The sequence below is a fragment of the Marmota flaviventris genome, chromosome 2, assembly GCF_047511675.1.
Source record: "Marmota flaviventris isolate mMarFla1 chromosome 2, mMarFla1.hap1, whole genome shotgun sequence".
Lineage (NCBI taxonomy): Eukaryota > Metazoa > Chordata > Mammalia > Rodentia > Sciuridae > Marmota > Marmota flaviventris.
This window is the reverse complement of record NC_092499.1, coordinates 179,938,452-179,958,814: the sequence shown is the minus strand read 5'-3', so window position 1 is coordinate 179,958,814 and position 20,363 is coordinate 179,938,452. Positions and strand designations below refer to the sequence as shown.

At 38.4% G+C, this 20,363-nt stretch overlaps 1 protein-coding gene across 1 annotated transcript; it reads left to right on the top strand.

Moving 5' to 3' along the window:
• The first annotated feature begins 132 nt into the window (after nt 1–132).
• On the top strand, nt 133–19,025 carry Eif2s2 (eukaryotic translation initiation factor 2 subunit beta). Its single transcript, XM_027945218.2, has 9 exons — nt 133–284; nt 5,436–5,613; nt 7,122–7,225; nt 11,048–11,183; nt 11,680–11,780; nt 13,106–13,254; nt 15,499–15,555; nt 17,793–17,878; nt 18,559–19,025. Exons 1-9 carry the CDS (start codon nt 270–272, stop codon nt 18,732–18,734), a joined length of 1,002 nt encoding a protein of 333 aa, XP_027801019.1. The 5' UTR covers nt 133–269; the 3' UTR covers nt 18,735–19,025.
• Nucleotides 19,026–20,363: the final 1,338 nt, after the last annotated feature.

Genomic DNA, 20,363 nt, shown 5'->3' with positions numbered 1-20,363 from the left:
GTCCCAGCATGCCCGCGCCGCAGCGTCCCCTGGTTACTCGCGCCACATGAAGCGCACTGGGTGGGCTCTTCCGCGCGCCTGCGCCTCGGCGAGCTCTGCGCAGGCGCACTTCCAACGTTTGGGAGGAGGGCGGGGTGTCGTTCCCTTTCGCTGATGCAAGAGCCTAGTGCGGTGCTGGGAGAGGTGTCGGTAGGAGCAGCGCTGCCGCCGAGGCCAGGGGCTGACCCGTCTGACTTCTCGTTCGTGCCGAGCCCGCTCGAACCGCAGCCATGTCCGGGGACGAGGTGAGCGCCTGAGCCCGGCGCTAGGGCTAAGGATAAGGCAGGAAGCCTTACCCACCCAGTGGGGGAAACCGGGCCTGCGGCCTAGCGGCCGGCCGCCGCCATGTGGGGCACCCGGGCCTAGGCAGCCCGGAGCGGTGGAGCCGGCGAGGATTCTGGATCCGCATGCTTGGCCGCTCCCGGCTCTCCTCAGAGCCACAGCGCCGGGGCCGGCTTCTTCCTGGGGTCGGCGTTCCGGGAGTGGAGAGCACGCGTTGGGGCGCCTGTCCTGAAGGGACTGATGCCCCGACTGAACGAGATTGGGGCTGGCGACTCCTTCACTCGTTTCCGCTGGGCACTGATCAGCTCGCTTCTCTGGGCGCCCCGAGGAGCCTCCCTCGGCTCCGATGGAACACTGTAGTTAAAAAGTTTGTAGTCGAGTTTTTCCAGGCAGGTATCCCGCCCTTGTTTTCCTCTCGAGCGTTATTCTTAAAAAGACGAGGGGGTAAGGAAGTTAGGATTCGAGGAGAAGACCCTTCGGCTTCAAAAAGTGAGCAGCCTTCTCGGAAAGTTTCCGGGCGGGTGTCCCCGAGCTTCCTTTAACAGGGCTCATAGCGATCTGAGCGAGAAGTCCGGGCTGCGAAGCTGACTGAGCCCCTTTCTCCAGTCGTGCTTGGATCTCAAATCCCCACCCCACCCCCGCTATTTATGCTAGTTCATGTAAAATCAAACGACTTAAAATGAAATTGGTGTTAAAAGAGCTCTCACTCGATATTGCTGAACACAGGAGGTAGAGTGCCCCCACCAAAACTACACACCGTGTCAAAAAAAAAAAAAAAAAAGTATGAAGAATTTGTAGTTTTTTTCTGTCTAGAGGGCCTTGGAAGGGATGATGAGGAAGAATTCGAGGTTCTCTAAACTAGTGTTGGCTTTTGAGTAGACCCTGAACGATGCTTAGAATTTTCTCCAGCAGTGGGAAGGCTTGATTTATAGGACAAGGCAAATAGCAAGTAAGAGTGCTTACACAGAGTGGAGTGTTCTCCAGTTTGGTTAGAGTTAAGCAATGAAGACTTGAAAAATAGGTAGTGGCTAGTTCATTCAGTACTTTCAAGTTAAGAAATTTGTAATTCTAGAGGGGACTTCGTTCTCATTTGGGTCTCAGGATAACCCTGTAAAATTGGTCCTATTCTGCCCATTTTACAGATGAAAAACCGAGGTTCACAGTTGTATAATGCCTACTGATCAGATTCTCAGCTCCCGAGCCAGGAGTAGAATTCCAAAATGCTGCTTTCATCTAGGTGATAGGAATCAGGCTTAGAGAAACAGTCTGAAGGAGGTAGATGGTTCTGGCTTGGAGGTCATGGTAAACATGGCTCTCAGTTACTGTATTACTGAGAGGTGGTGTTTCACACTTATTTTATTTCTTCTACTGTTTCAAATTTTCATAATGTTTAGCAACTGTAGTACTTATGTAGAGCAATGTGCTGTGGGGAATTGTGGGTATGGTTTCAGTGATAAAGTACTCATACTGTCATAAGGGATATAGCTGTAATGCAAGGTAGAAGAGATACAATAGTAAGATAGCTGTAATGAAAGATAGAAATTGTCATAAGAAGTAGATATAGGCCCATCAACATAACAATTTGGGAGTGCTGGCAGGATCATTTTTGTAATAGGATCAGGTTTTTTTTAATATTTAATTTTTAGTTTTAGATTTCACAATATTTTTATTTTTTATTTTTATGTGGTGCTGAGAATCAAACCCAGTGCCTCACATATGCTAGGCAAGCGCGCTACCACTTGAGCCACATCCCCAGCCCAAGATCAGGTTTTTTGAAAGAAGTGGAATTTGAATACATAACTGAAGGATGAACAAGATTTTGTTCAGCATAGGTAGCAGAATCAGCATTCCAGCAGTGGACTTTGGAAGCTGATATAGTATATGCAGCTTGGCACTTCCTAGACTTACCAGTACTACTTCATTTTATAGATAGGAGAGTAGGCCCAAGGAGGTTAACTTGCCTTAGGTCATGCGCCAAGTTAGTGGGACTAGAACCTAGAACCTCTGTCAGGTGGAAGTTAACTGGTGAAGAGAGGTCTGAAGAATGGGGTGTAGATTCGGGTTCATGTAGTGTTATTAACAAGATAATTATTAGAAAAGTCCTTTCTGACCGCTTTACAGACTTGTGAAGACCAAATGAAAACGTGCACTTGGAAATGACTTATAAACTATCAGTAACTTTCTATAGTTTCTTTTTACTTTAAATGGCTCATTGAAATATAATTGCCATAAACGGCACATGTTACTTTTTAAACCTTGTAATTAAGCCAAAAAGATCATCAAAACATGATCCTTTTTAACCTAGTGGAACTATGAAAAAGCAATGACCTAGAAATGTGTTACTTGATAAGGGAAAAAAAAAATCCCCTAATTTGCAGGCACTCAGAATCTTTTTTTTTTTTTGGTATGGGGGATTGAACCCAGGGGTACTTAACCAGTGAACCACATCCCCAGCTCTTTTTATTTTGAGACAGGAACTTGCTGAGTTGCTTAGGACTTCACTAAATTGCTGAGGCTGGCTTTCAACTTGGAATCCTCCTGCCTCAGCCTCCCAGATTGCTGGGATTACAGGGGTGCACTGCCACGCCCAGCATAGAGTTTTTTGTTTTTAAGCACTGTTAATGTCTTCTTAGACTTGCTTAATACTAGACACTAGTCACAAGGTGTCAGAACATTGGGTTTTCACAATATGCTAAGGTGTTTTTCCAAAATAAGTTTTAAATTAAAAAAAGTTTCTGATTAAAAATAGAATGTGTGTTATGCAAATGAAGTTTATAAAACACAGAAGAATACAAGAAATAAAAATTTCCCAGAATCCTGTCACCTGGAGATGAAAAATGCTGTTAGCATTTCAGCCCTGAAAGGAACTTCAGATCAATACCTTTCTTTGCGAGTTCTTTTGAGAATATACATGCCTTCTGGGTGTAGTATGGACAAAAAAGTTGATTTCTTTGTAAGGTATGCTGGAGACAATTTGATGAAGCACTTCAGGCTGTAATCAGGGTAATTTTAGCTGGTATTCTCTTTTCTTGCCTTCTCCAACCCAACAAAGATAAGTTGAAAATGGAAATTTTATGCTTTTGAAGGCTTCATTGTAGACTTAGTAACTATTTGCTTCTCAAACCCAAACTAGCCTCATAAACAAAACCTCTGGAATGTAATCAATAATTTGAAAGTCAGATATAAAAGCCTTAAGCCATGATCTTTGTCAAAACTGACATGGCCTTATGTTTTGGTGAGTCCTGCTTTGGTTGCTACTTCAGAATCCCTGGTTTCCTTATTTGTAAGCTACTTTGCAGGGTTGTGTGAATGAAATGAGGCATTGAGTATGTTAAGTACATAAGTATTAAGTATCCAGAGGTAGTAATTGAGAGAGATGTTAATTATTTCAGCATATGATTCCCAAATGTTTATTACCTTTGATAGGGCCATAGTCTGTTTACCTGTAGACTTAAATAAGAATTTTTTCCTGGGCTAAGAAGGCTTCTGGGAGGTTTCAGGATCCCTTCTATCTTTTGTCTGGCTTGCTGAATAATAATAATTAAAAGGCAGTTAATATTCCAGGGAACCTGAAGCATGAAAAAAAATTGCAATGAATGGATTATAAACTTTGCCAAAACCAGATTTATAGTGTCTGGAGTGCTGTCTGTTCTTTTGCCAAGTCTCCCTATTTCAGGAATGATGATGAACTGTACCTACCCCTGTACAGATTGCAGTATTCCATGTAGGATGACCCAAGGTCCACTATAGGTCAATAGTGGGGATTCCTTTTCCTGACTCATCTATCCTGGAAGGAATGCTTCTTTAAGTTTCTCAGTTAATGTTCTTCCAACTGACTGCATTTCAGAATTACTCATTTACACAGTTGGATTCTAGAGAATAACTTTGAAATGTTACTATAAAAATTTCCATAATGCCTTGTGTATACTTCTCTACTAGATGAGGACAGTAGCTACCCTACCTTATTATAGACTATAGCTTAGTTTCCTTAATGTGCTTGGGACATAAAAAGAAAATTAAATTAATTATAATCAGTTTGGGGAAGTTTTGAGAGCTTCATGATACATCTGGCAAATTAGATCACCTGAGTTGAGGATGTTTCAGTGATAGGAATCAGATACCATGTTTTGTGAACTGTAAAGCATTATATAAATCATAATGTAAGGGCTTTATGTTTGCTTATTGGATGCTTGCAGTAACCTTGTCAGGTTTGGTTTTAGTTCAGCTTATCTCCATTTTACACATGAGGCATGAGGTGACACAGGTATGAGCCAGAGTCTGGATTTAAATCCAGGCAGTTGTGCTCCAGATTTGTTTCTGATCACTACACAGTCTACAACACAGCAGATCAGTGGGCAAAGATTGGTAAGGAGCTCAGGGGAAAAAATACTTGGATTTGAATCTAATTCTGTTTGACTTAAAGACTTTGCTCTTTCTGCTCTGTCAGGTGCCTACCCTGTATGTGTAAACTATTACATCTAAAATAACTTTTCAAGTAATCAGTGCAGTCTACAAGTTAGAAATTACTTTTCTACTTACTGTATGGTGAACATTTAGATAAAAATAATATAAGCAAATTTTTCGTATTCCACAAACAAAAAGCAGTGTAAAAACTTCTAAGGAAATTTCTCAGAGATTTACTGATTTGCTGATGGATTTTCTTAAAATTTAAGGTTTGTCTGGACTTCAGAATAAATTTTTTAAAAAATCAAGATCTAGTCTCCACATATAGCCACTCCAGGTTATCAATAAGATGAACTAAACTTTCCAAGGTATTGATTTTCTCATTTATGAATGAGGGACGTCTAACCATAGCTTGTTGCTAAAGTTCCTTCCCTTAATTCCATGATTCATTCAGGATGTCCAAATTTGCTTATGAAATTAAAAGTGAAGTTCCTTTATCTTATGATAGGTACCTTACAGATTGAAAGGCATGTGCACATGTTTCAGACACTCCCTCTCCCTGCACTCCATATTTAGTAGTACAAGGAAGGTTGGATGGACAGTTTTATTTTTTCATACCTTTTACCTTTAAGAGTTTGCCTTTTGAGGATAAAGCATCATTAAGAAATAATCACTTGGTCTCTTTTTATTCTTTATTGTTTTTTAAACAGATGATTTTTGATCCTACAATGAGTAAGAAGAAAAAGAAGAAGAAGAAGCCCTTTATGTTAGATGAGGAAGGGGATGCCCAGACAGAAGAAACCCAGCCCTCTGAAACAAAAGAAGTGGAACCAGAACCAACTGAGGATAAAGATGTGGAAGCTGATGAAGAAGACAGTAGGAAAAAAGGTAAGTGGTTGATGTCAGAGTCACTATTGTGCTGGGAGCCCATTAAAGTTAAGGCCATTAGCAGTCTGTTCATTGAGCCTTACCAGATACATGATGGGTTTTTTGCAGGAAATTCCCACTGAATTCACAAGTGCAAAGATGATGACACTTCATCCTTCTGGAGCTGGTTTTCCAGCTTTAATGGGATTGTATTTGAGTATGAGCAGAAAGGAATAGAATCAAGGATAGGTGTTTTTTGAATATTTTTTTTTTTTAATAATTTTTTTTCAGTTGTAGATGGACACAATAACTTATAATTTATATGTGGTGCTGAGGATCAAACCCAGTGCCTCACACATGCAAGGCGAGTGCTCTACCATGGAGCCACAACCCCAGCACCCCCCCCCCCCCATAGGCAGTTTTTGTATTAGCAAATCTGAAAATGCATATAAAATATTAATTAGTCTGAAATGTTTGGGGTTAAGTACTAGCTTAATTTTTTCACTCATGGTAGTACTCTAACATAGAAACAATTTGACTATTAGAAATAAATGATTCAGTAAATATAGTTTGTATCAAATATAAGATTCCTAGAGTAGAGAGAACTGATAATCATTGAGCAAATACCTTGTGCTGTCTTGTACATGTTTGAAACCAACTTTAGAAAGTAAATCATTTCTGTTTTAATAAGATAAAATGAATTCATAAATAGTTCTTTGAAAAACTTTGTAGTAGAGGGATCCTAAATACACAAAATGGCAGAGCAAATAGAAAACTTTCTGAACAGAACCTATTCTTGCTCATTAACGATAGTTTCATCAATATTCATATTTGTTGTACAGCCTTATTTTAATTAAATGTGAAGTTATTTATATAAGACCTTTCAATGATTGATTAGTTCAATAAAATGTTGAGGTAGGCACTGGGATTTAGTTGGACAAGGTTTATCCTCTTAGTATCTAGAAGGGAGACAGGTAAAGCAAGCTTGTAGTAATTACCTCAGTATGCCCAAGTATCCTGAGAATACCTAACCCAGTTACAGGCTTAGAGAAGACTTCTTGGTAGAAGTAGCTCCTAATCAAGGTGGTGAGATGGAACAAATTGCTATATGAGAGGGCTCATGGGAATGCTTGAAGGTGAGACTACACATACATTGCACTAGGAATTGGAAGAAGTTCTATAGGCCTGGAGCAGGGGTTGAGGTGTGGAAGGTGGGGTACAGGGCTAGGTAGAAGTGAAGAAATAAAGGTGAAGGGTCTTGGAAGTTGTGTGAGAGCTGTGACTTTGTTTTGGAAACAAGAATGATATGGTCAGAGATTACTAAATAAATATGCTTAAAATGTCCCCTAACCAGATTCTTTGCTAGAAAGCTTGGAGTTGACCTGTCATTGTGCTTTTTAGTACCACAACCTTTACTTTTGTGGAAGGTCTACTGTACTAATTAATATATCTGATCTCTCTTTTCTGGTGACTTAGTTAATAGTTGGAATGTGTAACTCTTAATTTGATGCTCAATCTGTCTTTTATAGATGCTTCCGATGATCTAGATGATTTGAACTTCTTTAATCAAAAGAAAAAGAAGAAAAAAACAAAAAAGATATTTGATATTGATGAAGCTGAAGAAGGTGTAAAGGTAGTATTGCTTTCTTGTTGAAGGTAAAATTTGACCTCTTGAAAGGTTGCTAAATGGCTGTTTCTCACTCATTGTCTTATCTCTTAGCAGCTTTGCTTTATAGTTGTTAAGCACTTAATCACCACTGTTAAGGTCATTTTCTTGTATCTCTGACTTTTTTTTTTTTTTTTGGTACTGGGGATTTTAACCCAGGGGCACTTGACCACTGTGCTATATTCCCAGGCTTTTTTTTTTTTTTTTTAAACTTTGAGACAGGCTCTCACTAAGTTCCTTAGAGCTGTGCTAAGTTGCTGAGGCTCTCCTCAAACTTCCTCAACCTTCCAAGTTACTAGAATTACAGGTGTACACCACTGTACCTGGCATGACTACATATTTTAAAGATTATTCTAGGAATGTAAATTTAGGTCTTAATATTATATTGTGTATCATTGAGATGATCATGAAGTGTCCCTGTCTTTAACCATACTGAGATTGTTTGGATGAAGAGAGATTTATCTAAGTGAGAAATCTTATGGAGCACATATTCCTGTGGGGTTTTTTTTTTTGTTTAAACTTTTGGTAGCAGTAAAGAATAGTTCCCAGGCTTCAGTGTTTAGTAGCTGTTGATAGTGTATCCTGTAGGAAAACCAGAACACTGAGGCTACTTCTGTGGAATTCTTTGATTTTGTAGGGACTTGAGACCTCATGATTGTCTTGCCACTACTGAATTGGTTTCTAGTTCAAATACATGAAAAATTTTTTGAACAGGAATCAGATACATAGGTGGGTAGGTAGGTGAATAAGAGGGTGGATAAATGAGGAAAGAACTGAATGTCTGTTCTTTCCCTCCCTAGAACTACTACTTTAAAGAACTTTTAGAGAAATCACTTTAGCAGAGCCCACACATCTATTTTATACACCCCAGCATATAGCAGTTTTAATGTGTGTGTGTGTGTATTCAGAGAGAAAAGAGTAAAAACACGTATGCACATAAAGACACACCAAGAATCCCATTTTGTGCCTTCTACTGAAACTTTTCTTTAGTAAATAGTTAATTTGCTGAAATATAAGTAAATAATTTCACATGTGTCGGATATTTATATCATAATCCATTGAGTTTTGGAAATAATGTCTTAATTTTGATGGCTGTTAATTAAGCAAATGCATATTAGTGTTTACAGTGAATCAGGCATTGTTGGTAATAAGTTTTTTTCTATTTTCAGATTCATTTTAGTTCAGGGATAATTTATTTATTTATTTATTTTTTAGTTCTCGGCAGACACAACATCTTTGTTTGTATGTGGTGCTGAGGATCGAACCCGGGCGCACGCGTGCCAGGCGAGCGTGCTACCGCTTGAGCCACATCCCCAGCCCCAAGTTCAGGGATAATTTAGAATCCTTTAGAACAAGATGATTTTTACCTGGATTTGACTTTTTATCTCCCTGTTTGGAGAGTCTCATTTCCTTCTATTACTGCAGGGGAATTGAGAAAGAGAAATGCTCATATTGTACTGAACAAATTGGGTTTTAATATCCTGATAACAAGATGAAACATCAGAGATGTGCCACAGAAATTAACAAAGTTTTGTTAGTTGATTCTTTTTTTTTTCTCTCATGTTCTGTATGGATTATATTTTGTTATTCACGTCAATAATGTGTCCAACTTTAATAAAAACTGGGTCATTACAGATGGAAGGACAAAATGCTTCATAGGCTGTTAAAGCAGTTTATTCTTTGAGTCATGAAATGCCCTTGGGACATGAGTGGGCATATTTGTTACTTCTAGTAGCTTTTGTCCTCAAGAGTCACTAATAAGCTCCACTTGTAAGTGCTTGGATACATTTTTTTCTCTGTTATTGAAGTCATAACCTTAGGAAGATGTTACAGGTATCCTGGTCATGAAGCAAGAAAGGCATGGATATCGATCTTGAAGCTGAAATGTTTTTGAGGTCATAAGTTACGCTCCCACCTGAATTTTCTGACCATTCCAGGACTTTTGAACCACCTGAAAAACAATTTTTGCTTGTGTCTGCCTCTTACTGTTTCTTGGCCTTAGTTTAGAGGTAGATCTAATTATTAGGATTAAGTCAATAGGAGCATAGGACTAAAAGCTAGCCAGTATGTGCTAATTTAAATTCAAATTTCTACATTTCTCATTTACTGTCATCTTAGAGACTAGATCAATATCTAGTTTCCTGTTTTAGTATACCTAGCTAATACAATGGGTTGATTAGTGTGACACCAGATTACAGAACTGGATTTGGGATCCCAAGTCTGAATTTTGTTTACTCATCTCTTCCAACTTTTCTGCTGATAAGGTTTCTGAAATTACCATAGCATTGTCATAGTAGTTCAGAGTATAGGTACACAAAAAATAGAATTGTGGCTAATGTTGACAGTATACTTGGAATAGGAGTTGGGTAAGCTGGTGAGAAGAGGAAGTAATTAAAAGGCTGGAGACTGAGGTAGGCCCTTTTTTTTTCCTGAGGTGTTTATGATTCATCTCTAACATGCCCTATTTAACATCCATACCTATAGCAGCTAATCTTGGTCAAGCTGTACCTTGTCTGCATCCATTCATCATAAGATCCTAATTCCCTGTGGGTGGGGGGGTCTATCTTTCCCTCTTTCGTGATGTCATCTATAGAAATGCTGATTAAGGACTTCTCCAGCCTGTTGCCAAGCTGAAGTGGTGTAATAAAAGAGATATTTGTCTTTTAACTGTTGGCAGTCTTCAAAATGATAAATATCTTTCGTATGCTAATGAAAAGACTGATTACTAGGAGGCCCCTAGATAGCTTGAGATAGGGGCTGGTCATCAGGCAGATCAAGCCATGATTAGAGGATTGGAACTTTCCTTGACCCCTGCCACTTCTGAGGATGGAAGGTCTAGAGATTGAGTTCTTTTGGCTTGCCAGTGGCCATTGATTTAGTAAATTACACATTTTTAATGAAACTTTAAGTAATGGAGTTCAGAGAACTTCCAGGTTGGTGACCTCATTGAAGTGCTGGGAGGGTGGCATGCCTAGAGACATGCCTTCCTTGACACCTGCCATGTTCCCATCTCCCCACATTTTGTCCCTATGGATTGCTTCCCTTTGGCTTTTTTTTTTTTTTTTTTTTAAGTTGTATCCCTTGTAATAAAACTGGTAAATAAAGCACTTTTTTTGAGTTCTGTGTGTCATTTTAGCAAATGATTGAATTTGGGGAAGGCATTGTGGGAACCTCTGAATTTGTAGACAAGTCAGTGTGGGTAACTTTGGGAACCTGATACTTGTTACTACCATCTGGAGTGAGAATCGATAAACTATGAAACTGAGCCTTTAAACCTTTGGAGTCTGACAGTAACTCCAGATAGTATCAAAATTTAATTGGAGGATGTCTAGTTGATATTAGAGAATTGTTGTGGAAAAACATCACGTATTTGGTTTCAGCAGGAGAATTACCCACTAACTGCATCATATTTAGTCAGAAACTTATAAAAAAAAACCCTCAGTCCTTTTCCACTAAAGATTGTCAGAAGATTAAAGAATTTTCTTTAATTTTTTATCAGAACCAGATGGTTCTGATAGTAGCCTGTTTTGGAAACATGAATAATAAGATCCCAAGCCTGAAGAATAAAAAAGAGGAGGGAAAAGATCCCACAAAATATTTTGAGAAATTTATGGTTTTAATGATAATCCCTGAGCCGGTTTTTCCCACTTGTGAGAGGTATTTCTTATCTGTAACTTTAGCTTTGAATATTTGATTGTTTTTGCTCTAAAATGATGGTAGGCCACTGTCTTTTTAATTAAAAACTATTGCCCTAGTATCAAAATGTTGAGACTTTTCTCAATTTCTTAGGATCTTAAGATTGAAAGTGATGTTCAAGAGCCAGCTGAACCAGAGGATGATCTTGATATTATGCTTGGCAATAAAAAGAAGAAAAAGAAGAATGTCAAGTTCCCAGATGAGGATGAAATATTAGAGAAAGATGAAGGTAATATTGGGGACTCAACATCTCTTCTAGGCTTGACGCTTGGCTCTTCATCTCCTTGATTGGGGCTAGGGGACTTCTTTTAAAGTTCAGTTTTATCAGTTTTTAAATACTATAGTTTTTAGAGAATTTTTCATATAGTCATCAGATGGGTTTTTATGGATGTGGAAGTTTCTTAAATGCTTTCAAAATTAAACTCTTTTCCTTCTAATTATTTATAGCTAGCAATTATTCTAGCAATTATTTCGTTGTATTTGTTAAGTCAAGAAACATTTCACCATGTGTTAACATTAATATATATATTAAGGGTCTTATGCATTTCATAACATCCTTGCCTTTAAGGGAAAGGGGATTGTTTGTGATCCTTGGTCTCTTTATGCTTACGGCTGTCATGAATGAATGCCTTAGTGAAAGGGACCACAAATGTCTTTGAAGCCCCCTCCCCCTCTGTTGGTATAATAGAATCCACCCCCATTCTTACAATCTTTGTTATCTGTAGCTGTAGAAGATGAAGATAGCAAAAAAGATGATGGGATCTCATTCAGTAACCAGACAGGTCCTGCTTGGGCAGGCTCAGAAAGAGACTACACCTATGAGGAGGTAAGACAAATTCTCTTACAAGAAGGGGCTAAGCTGTTCACTAGAACTTAAAAACATGATAGCTGGTCACAGTGGTGCACACCTATAATCTCAGTAACTTGGGAAGCTGAGGCAGGAAGATCACAAGTTGGAGTCCTCACAGAAACTTATTTAAAATACTCCTCAGTATTTTAAATACTTGGCAAATGAAAAAGATCCTGTCTCAAAAATAAAAGTAAAAAGGGCTGAGGATGTGGTTTAGTGGTAGAGTGCCCAGATTGACTCCACCAAACCGTGCACACAAAGAAAAACAAGGTAAATGATCCTCAAATTGGAAGGGCCCTTGAGATACAGGTTGATGGTAAAACAGAGGCAGAGAGGTCACAGCCAGTTCATAGCATTTTCTGATGCCTACTTGTGGGCAGCCTGCCTAGAATGTGACAGTCATTGTAATACTCACTATTCCCATCTGTGTTCAGGGACTTCTGAGGTATGGAGCCTGAGGATTAGAGTGGCATTGGTGACAGAATGACTAATTTGGAACCAGGGTAGTCTGGAGTTGCTTGAATCTTCCACAGATCATATACTTTTCTTTAAACATAGCAGAATTAGTTGTGTGCGTTTACTTTGGACAAGAAAGAATCACTATCTGTAATGGAATCACTCACCATCTTTATTGGGACAGATAGATCCTGGTTGGTGATGAGTTCCTGCCTTCAGGGAGCTTCTAGAACATTTAGTGATGTTTGTGTATATTTAGTAAAAAGTGAAATATGTCCATCTGTGACAATGTGGATGAACTTGGAGGAAATATGCTCACTGAAATAGGTCAGATATAGAAAGACACATACTGCATGATCTCCCTTATATGTGAAATTAAAAAAAAATCAAACTCGTAGAAATAATAGAAAGGTGGTTGGCAGGGTTGGAGGATGGGTGAAATGGAGAGGTGTTGGCAAAGGGGTAAATACCTTTAATTATAATAATGTCTAGAGATCTAATGTAAAGCATGATGACTTTAGTTAATCATATTGTGATGTTAACTTGATTTTGCTAAGAGTAGGTTCTAAGTGTTCTTTCATGGGTGAGTGGGAAGAGGAAAGTAAGTGAGGTGATGGATATTTTAACTAACTTGACTAGGGTAATCATTTTACAATATATAGCAAATCATCACATTGTATACCATAAGTATGTACAGTTTTATTTATCAGTTATATCTCAATAAACAGAGGGTGCACACACAAGAAAAGTAAAGAAATATGCTCCATTAAAGCAGTGACTCAAATGTGAATTTTATACCCCTGCTATTACTAAGAATGTGCTTGAATACCACTTTATCCCTATAGCTACTGAATCGAGTGTTCAACATCATGAGGGAAAAGAATCCAGATATGGTTGCTGGAGAAAAAAGAAAATTTGTTATGAAACCTCCACAGGTTGTCCGAGTAGGAACCAAGAAAACTTCTTTTGTCAACTTTACAGATATCTGTAAACTGTAAGTTGGTTAATGGAGACCCTCCATCCAAATACCAGATTTTCAGTGAATTTTTCAGGATGTTAAATATCCTTATTGCGGGTTTATTGCAGGTAAAAAATAAAATGCACAGGTGTAGGGATTAGGTTGAGGGGGATCACAATGTAGGTCCATCAAGTTTCAAATCATAGGTTTCGGGGTTCATTTTTGTGGTGATGATGAAAGAAGTCAATTCATACATACTAGTCTATGAGAATGGGTCCTAAACAGATGGAATGAGGAGTGAGGGGCCTGAATGTAGTTCTCAGACAGGAGTCTAGGGAGGTAAAAAGTTAGGTGGGGCTGGGCCTATCAAGCCAATAGTGAGCTCTGAAAAGTGGCTCAATATGATATGCCTCTTCCTTGGATGGTCTTTGCCAGTTGAGATTTCTACTTTCTTAATACCATCACATTCTATGCCAGTGTCACAGGTGACATTTTTGGGCCTTGTTTTTCTCAGAGCTCCTCAGCAATGCCTTTCATTGTTCTTCTACATAAGAGATATACATGCTTGCTGCAGTAAAAAGATAACCACTTGTTTTCGTTACTTACAGGCATTACTTTTTAGACTTCTTTGTTAAAACAATAGTACTATATACTTATTAGAAAATAAAGACACTCTAAAGAAAATGAAAACTCATTCAAAGTTCACCATTGAGATGGATCACCATAGTTTAATGCACATATCTTTAAATATATTGGTATCATACTGATTTAACCTGGTTTTTCCAGTAGTTTTAAAACTTTTGCTTATGTCATTAAATAGCATTCCTGTGTTTTAAATACCTTCACAAAATATTCTCATAGTTCTTAAGTTGGACATTGTTGCTCTCAGATTTATATTGTTGGAGGCAAAGCTTCAGGGAACAAAGATGTTCATGGACATCTTTAGACATGTGTTTTTGCAGTAGTTCAGAACAGAGTCTTAGATCAAAAATTCCCAAAGTGGAATTCCTGAATTTAAAAAAATGGATATTTTAATGGCAAGCATTGGCAAATGCATTCCAGCAAGCTTTTAAGTATTTGTACTCCCACTAACAACATAGAAGTTCATCTGTTTTATTATATTTTCACCAACTCTCACCCATTACCTTTTGGGAAAATATTCCCTTACTTGTCTGCTTATTAAAACACATTTAAATGATACCAAGTGTATAGATTTAAAAGGTGAAAGTAGTGAGTGGCATTGCTCTGCCTGTTATCTGTGTACTTTAGGGAAAAAAAGAGACCTATCTTGTTCTAAAAGCAGGATGGTACACCATTGAATAAATGTATCATATATACATTTATGATACAAATATTTCATATTGGTAAATATTTAAGCAGTTTGTTTTTGTGCTGTTGTGCTACCCTGACATGCCTACATGTATATATAGTTTCTTTTTATTTTTAAAGAACAGCTTCAAACAAGAAACAGGAATTGGCATAACAAACATCTAAATGGCCATCATCTAGGTTTGGTATATTTTAACCTTTTGATACATTTGCTTCAGATCTTTTTGCTTCTTTGTTGTTGTTGTTGTTGTAGATGGATACAATATCTTTATTTTTATGTGGTGCTGAGGTTCAAACCCAGTGTCTCACACATGTGAGGTAGGTGCTCTACCACTGAGCTACAGCCCCAGCCCTTCTTTTTACTTCTTCCAAGAGAAGTTTTACAGCTGGGCACGGTGGCGCACACCTCTAATCCCTATGGCTCGGGAGGCTGAGACAGGAGGATTTCGAGTTCAGACCCAACCTCAGCAACCGTGAAGCGCTGAGCAACTCAGTGAGACCCTCTCTCTAATATAAAGTAGGGCTGGGGGTGTGACTCAGTGGTTGAGTGCCCTTGAGTTCAATCTTCAGTACCAATAAATAAATAGATAGATAGATAGATAGATGATAGATAGTTTTACAATTAAGGCCTTTGTATCATTTTGATTCCTTTCTTCTTCCTTCCCAGAGGAAGATACTATCCTCAAAAGTTCTTGTTCCTATCCATGTTTTTCTATGGAAATAGAATAATAATGTTAATAATAATGTTATTATAAGTATTGAACTATTGAAAAAAAGTCTTATCATATAGTATATATTTTTATTTCAAAGTTTAAATGAATTATGTCCTGAAATTCAGCTAAAAGCTGAGTAATAACAAATTGAAATTCTGAACAGGGTGGCTTTTTAGAAGTTTAGTTTTTTTTAGATTTCCATGAAAGCTACAGTTCATTTATTTGATTTTCTTTTTAGATTACATCGTCAGCCCAAACATCTCCTTGCATTTTTATTGGCAGAATTGGGTACAAGGTAAGAAATTGTATTCATATTTATGTACTACCAGACATTTCATAAGAACTTCTCTACTTAAAAAGATATGTAATGTGCTCAGAAATAACATTTACCTGATATCCAGAACTTTTAGAGCTGTAGAGAAGTGAAACCACTTCATTTCTATGGAAGAGCTTGGCTGGGGCTCAGTGGTAGCGCACTTGCCTGGCATGTGTGAGGCACTGGATTCAATTCTTAGTACCACATATAAATAAATAAATAAAATAAAGGTCTATCAACAGCTAAAAAAAAAAAAAAAACAGGGTACAGAGTTGACTGGCTCATCTGATCAGGCCCACTGATATACCAAACTGAAAGCACAAGTACTCCCATGTTTAGACTTCCCTGTCACTAATTGGAACTCTCGGTCTTTTTTGTGGAGCACATATTAGATTTCAGAGGAACCCATTTTCTTGAGTCAGAACTTTTTTTCTAAATTGACAACAGGGTATTGGAGAAATAGTTTGTAAGGTAATGAGTAGCATAGGAGAAACCATTGAAGTAAGGATTTGAGTTCAGTAGCTATTTCAGGGAAGTAGATAAACCCTACAATCAATTGTATTGATTGTAGGGTTCATCTATTGAAGGCACTGAGCCAGTCCATCCCCATTCAAAGAGGCCAGGATCTCATGGAGCCCAGGCCAATGAGTTTAATTACTATAAGTTCAGGAAGCCAAATGTCCCTTTAAAATAGATAATGTAGACTTCATTTATAATAATGATGACACACGTGGAGCACCTGTTGTGCAGTGCTTTTTGGTTACAATCTCAATCTTTACAATGTTTCTATAAAGTAGAAAATAATACCAGTGCTCAGATTTGGAAACAGATTTAGTGAAGTGGTGGTTCCTGTGGCTAGTTAGTGGCACAGTCAAGATGCAAACTTGGATCTTACTTGTTTCTGGAGCTTGAGTTCTTCAAGGGCTTAATTGCCTGTGCCTTACTGTCAGCACAGAGATAAATAAGGTGTTTCGTGCTTTTACTCTCTAAAAAAATCACAAGTGGAGTTTGCTATACTTGCTGTGGGGTTAAGAACTAATTTATTGACCATGATAGATAAGTAAGCTCTGTTATAGAATTGTAGTTTTTTAAAAAATTCAATACAATCATTGTTTATTTTTAAGCAGAAAAAAAAGTGTGACAGTGTTTTTTCTACTCAGAATAATTAGCATTTTTGTAGAGGTGAACTTGTGGTAGTTGGGTTAAATATCTTAGGGTTTGAGAAAATTCTATTTCTTTTAACAGTGCATGAAAAAATATGCCTACATTGGAGTCACCATAGCCTAGAAATTAAAGATTATAGTTCATGGAGTGTGATATTAAACCCTTATAGTTAAAGAAGAATCATAGGAAATGTTCTTGTAAAAGTCAGTTTTATGATAAGATACAGAACAAATATAAACTTAACTCTTTAACTGAATTGTTGTTTTATTGATTTGTAATTTGGGGAGGGAGAAGGGTACCAGGGACTTAACTCAGGGGCACTCAACCATTGAGCCACTTCTCCATCCCTATTTTGTATTTTATTTATATTTTTTGTGTAATGAGATCCCACAATGTTGTCCAGGTTGACCCTGGACTCCTGGGCTCAAGTGATCCTCCTAACTCACCCTCCTGAATAACTGAGATTACAGGTGGATACCACCACATGCAACTTAGAATTTTTAAAAATACATGTAATCCTTTTCATATTTTTATATTTATAGCTCACATTGCTTTGCATGTGCTGTGCATTCAGTAAAAGTTTGTTTTCCTTTATTTGATGAATGGGCTCATAAATGCAATTAATAATTCAGTTATTAATTAAAATTAGTTATGAATCTGATTGTTGTCCCTGCAGAAGTAATTGGTTAAAATTAGATTTAATGTTAGGGAAGATAGGTAGGTCATCAGGCTTTGATGACTTGATTAAAAATAAAATTTAAGGGCTGGGGTTGTGGCTCAGAGGTAGAACACTCACCTACCATGTGTGAGGCACTGGGTTTGATCCTCAGCACCACATAAACGCGCGCGCGCGCGTGTGTGTGTTTGTGTGTATGTGTGTGTTGCTGGGGATCAAACCCAGGACCTTGCACATGACAGGCAGGCAGGTGCTAAATCAACTGAGTTACATCCCTAACCCTGAATATATTTTAAATTGATGAAATATAAAGATGTTAGAATTTGATTCTTTGAGGGAAAAATAAAAATAATATAGCTATTTTTGTTTTTCATAGTGGATCTATAGATGGAAATAACCAACTTGTAATCAAAGGAAGATTCCAACAGAAACAAATAGAAAATGTCTTGAGAAGATATATAAGTAAGTGTGTAACTTAATTTTATTACATCACTCTAAACTTCTCATCAGGCTCCTGTGTTTTGGGAGAGCCTTTTGTTTGTAATGAGCCTGGAAAAGCAGTCTTTTAAAAGACCAGCGGGGAAATGATTGTAAAGGGAAAGTTGGACAGGGGCACAAGGGAAAAGGACTTGAATTTCCTAAGGCCCAGCTGATTGAGCCTGCTGGTTGATTCTGGAGCTGAAGGCGAAATCTGCCTACGATTCAGGCTAGGCTTGGCCTGCTTTTGTGACCTTACTAATTACTTAAAATTGCTATGGCATGCCTGTTTCCATGTAGGAAGGTATGGGGTCTGTAGTGTAGACGGAAGCAAGAAGAGGCAGCTTCATCTTATCTCTTCAAACTCAGCTTCATCCTTTTTTCCTCAGGATGAAGAATTTAGAATCTTTTTTTTTTTTTTTTTTAAAGAATCCCCCCATCGCCCAACCCATGTAGTGCCAGGACATTACAGAAGACAACTTGTGTTTTCTGATTGCTGCCCCAATAGCTGAAATTCAGTTAAGCTTCCCTGTCTGGGTGCACAATTAAATTGCAGTCTGAGTCTAGGCTTATTGAGTCCAACGTAGATGCAATGTAAATGCAGAGGAGAGCAACCTCTGTTTCAGGGTGGCTACCAGTAATGCTATGTGTTGCTTTTCCTGCAGAGGAATATGTCACATGCCACACATGCCGATCACCGGACACCATCCTGCAGAAGGACACCCGGCTCTATTTCTTACAGTGTGAAACCTGTCATTCTCGATGCTCTGTTGCTAGTATCAAAACCGGCTTCCAGGCTGTCACGGGCAAGCGAGCACAGCTCCGTGCCAAAGCTAACTAATTTGCTAATCACCACTGATTTTGCAAAGTGTGTTGTGGAGATTTGGCTGGACAGGTTTACCATCAGAGTGGATATACCATTATATTAAAAACAAGATAGAAAAGCTGCCAAGTTCTTTGGTGAGTGGTTGGTTGATCTGAAATCCTTGCAGGATGCCGATGCTCAAGCTGTTGACATACTCATTGCCTACTTTAACAACTGTCAGACATGATGGGGTAAGGAGGTGCTTTTTTAAAATCGTTCATAGACTTCTGTAAAATGCAAGATAAATTAAAGTTATTATAACAGTGATTCTTTCAATTTGGTTTGTCCTTCAGTTTTCTCTTCTATAAAAAAATGTACTTGGTGAATTCAACAGAAACAAAACAGTTTGTGCCTGGGCTCTGGTGAGCTCTCTGGATCTTTGTTCTGAGAAACTGGATGCCGGAAGGCACTTCATTCAGCTGGGAAGCCATTTTCCTTCTCAGCTTCTTTGGAGATACAAGGCTAACGTGACATGGCTTCCCATGAGAGGGTGGTTGGAGCATGAGATCTAGGACAAATACTGCTTATTTTCAATGTCCAGGGAATGACTGTAAAATTCAATTCTTTTCTTTATGTGAGGGTTGTTGCTGCTACCTCACTGCTAGGTCCTCCTCCAACTTTACCACATGAGGGAAATATAAGGTGCTAAGTACCCTCCCTCAGAATTTTCTTCCTTAATGGCCTATAAATCTGTCTTGTAACTGGCACATTAGTTGGGTATCTGTGTTGGCAAGGAAGTGGTGTGGTATATGCAGTAGAGAACTCTTCTGAGTCTAAATGGTGGTGCTAGAGGAAGCTTCTCCCCTCCATCCCTCACTTAGTGTTCTGGGTCTCAAAAAGGCCAACCACAAAAGCTTTTCTATTTTCTGTAATAAAGTAACTTTTAAATGGGACCATGAGAAACCAAGATATGCTGCTGCTGATGGGGTACCTCCAGTTCTGCCTCCTGAGGACTTAGCTCGAAGGGTTTCTCTGTTGATGCACAGGGAGAAGGCTATCTCATGGGTCTCTGCTGTGATCTTCCTTGCCCCAATCTGCTAAGGATAAGGCATACACAGTACTCGATTTCTTATTGCCAGGCTGTTCCTACTAAGTGGCCAGGAGCAGTTACTTGACCCCGAGTGTCTCGACCATGCTGTATTAAATCACTGTGACCCCTAATTTTAAAGTATAGGCCAAGTGTTGTCAAAGTACCTTGGCTGTGTAGTGGTAGAGGGAGGCCTCCCCTCCCTCAAGCAAGTAGGTCCTGGGGGAACCACACACTGGTTGAGCTGTCATCACTGCCATGATGAACCCAACTATTGTTTATGATCCCATTTTCCTTTTTTTGTATCTATACCCACACAATTCCCAATGTTGGATATTACTACGTGAATAAAGCAAGGATCAGTGCCTCTTGTATAATTAGCGCTCCTTTGCTTTTGTGTGTATGTATGTGTGTTCATTTCTTTAGTGGGACCTCTTAAGGGAAGGTATGGGATGTTAGAGTTTGGTGACAGGTTCGTTCATAAACAGTTATGATTTAAACTTCTGTTTTTAAACTTCATTCTCAAAACAGATTCTCATGATTGATTCTGCCTCTTTAAGATATTCCAGTTGACATAC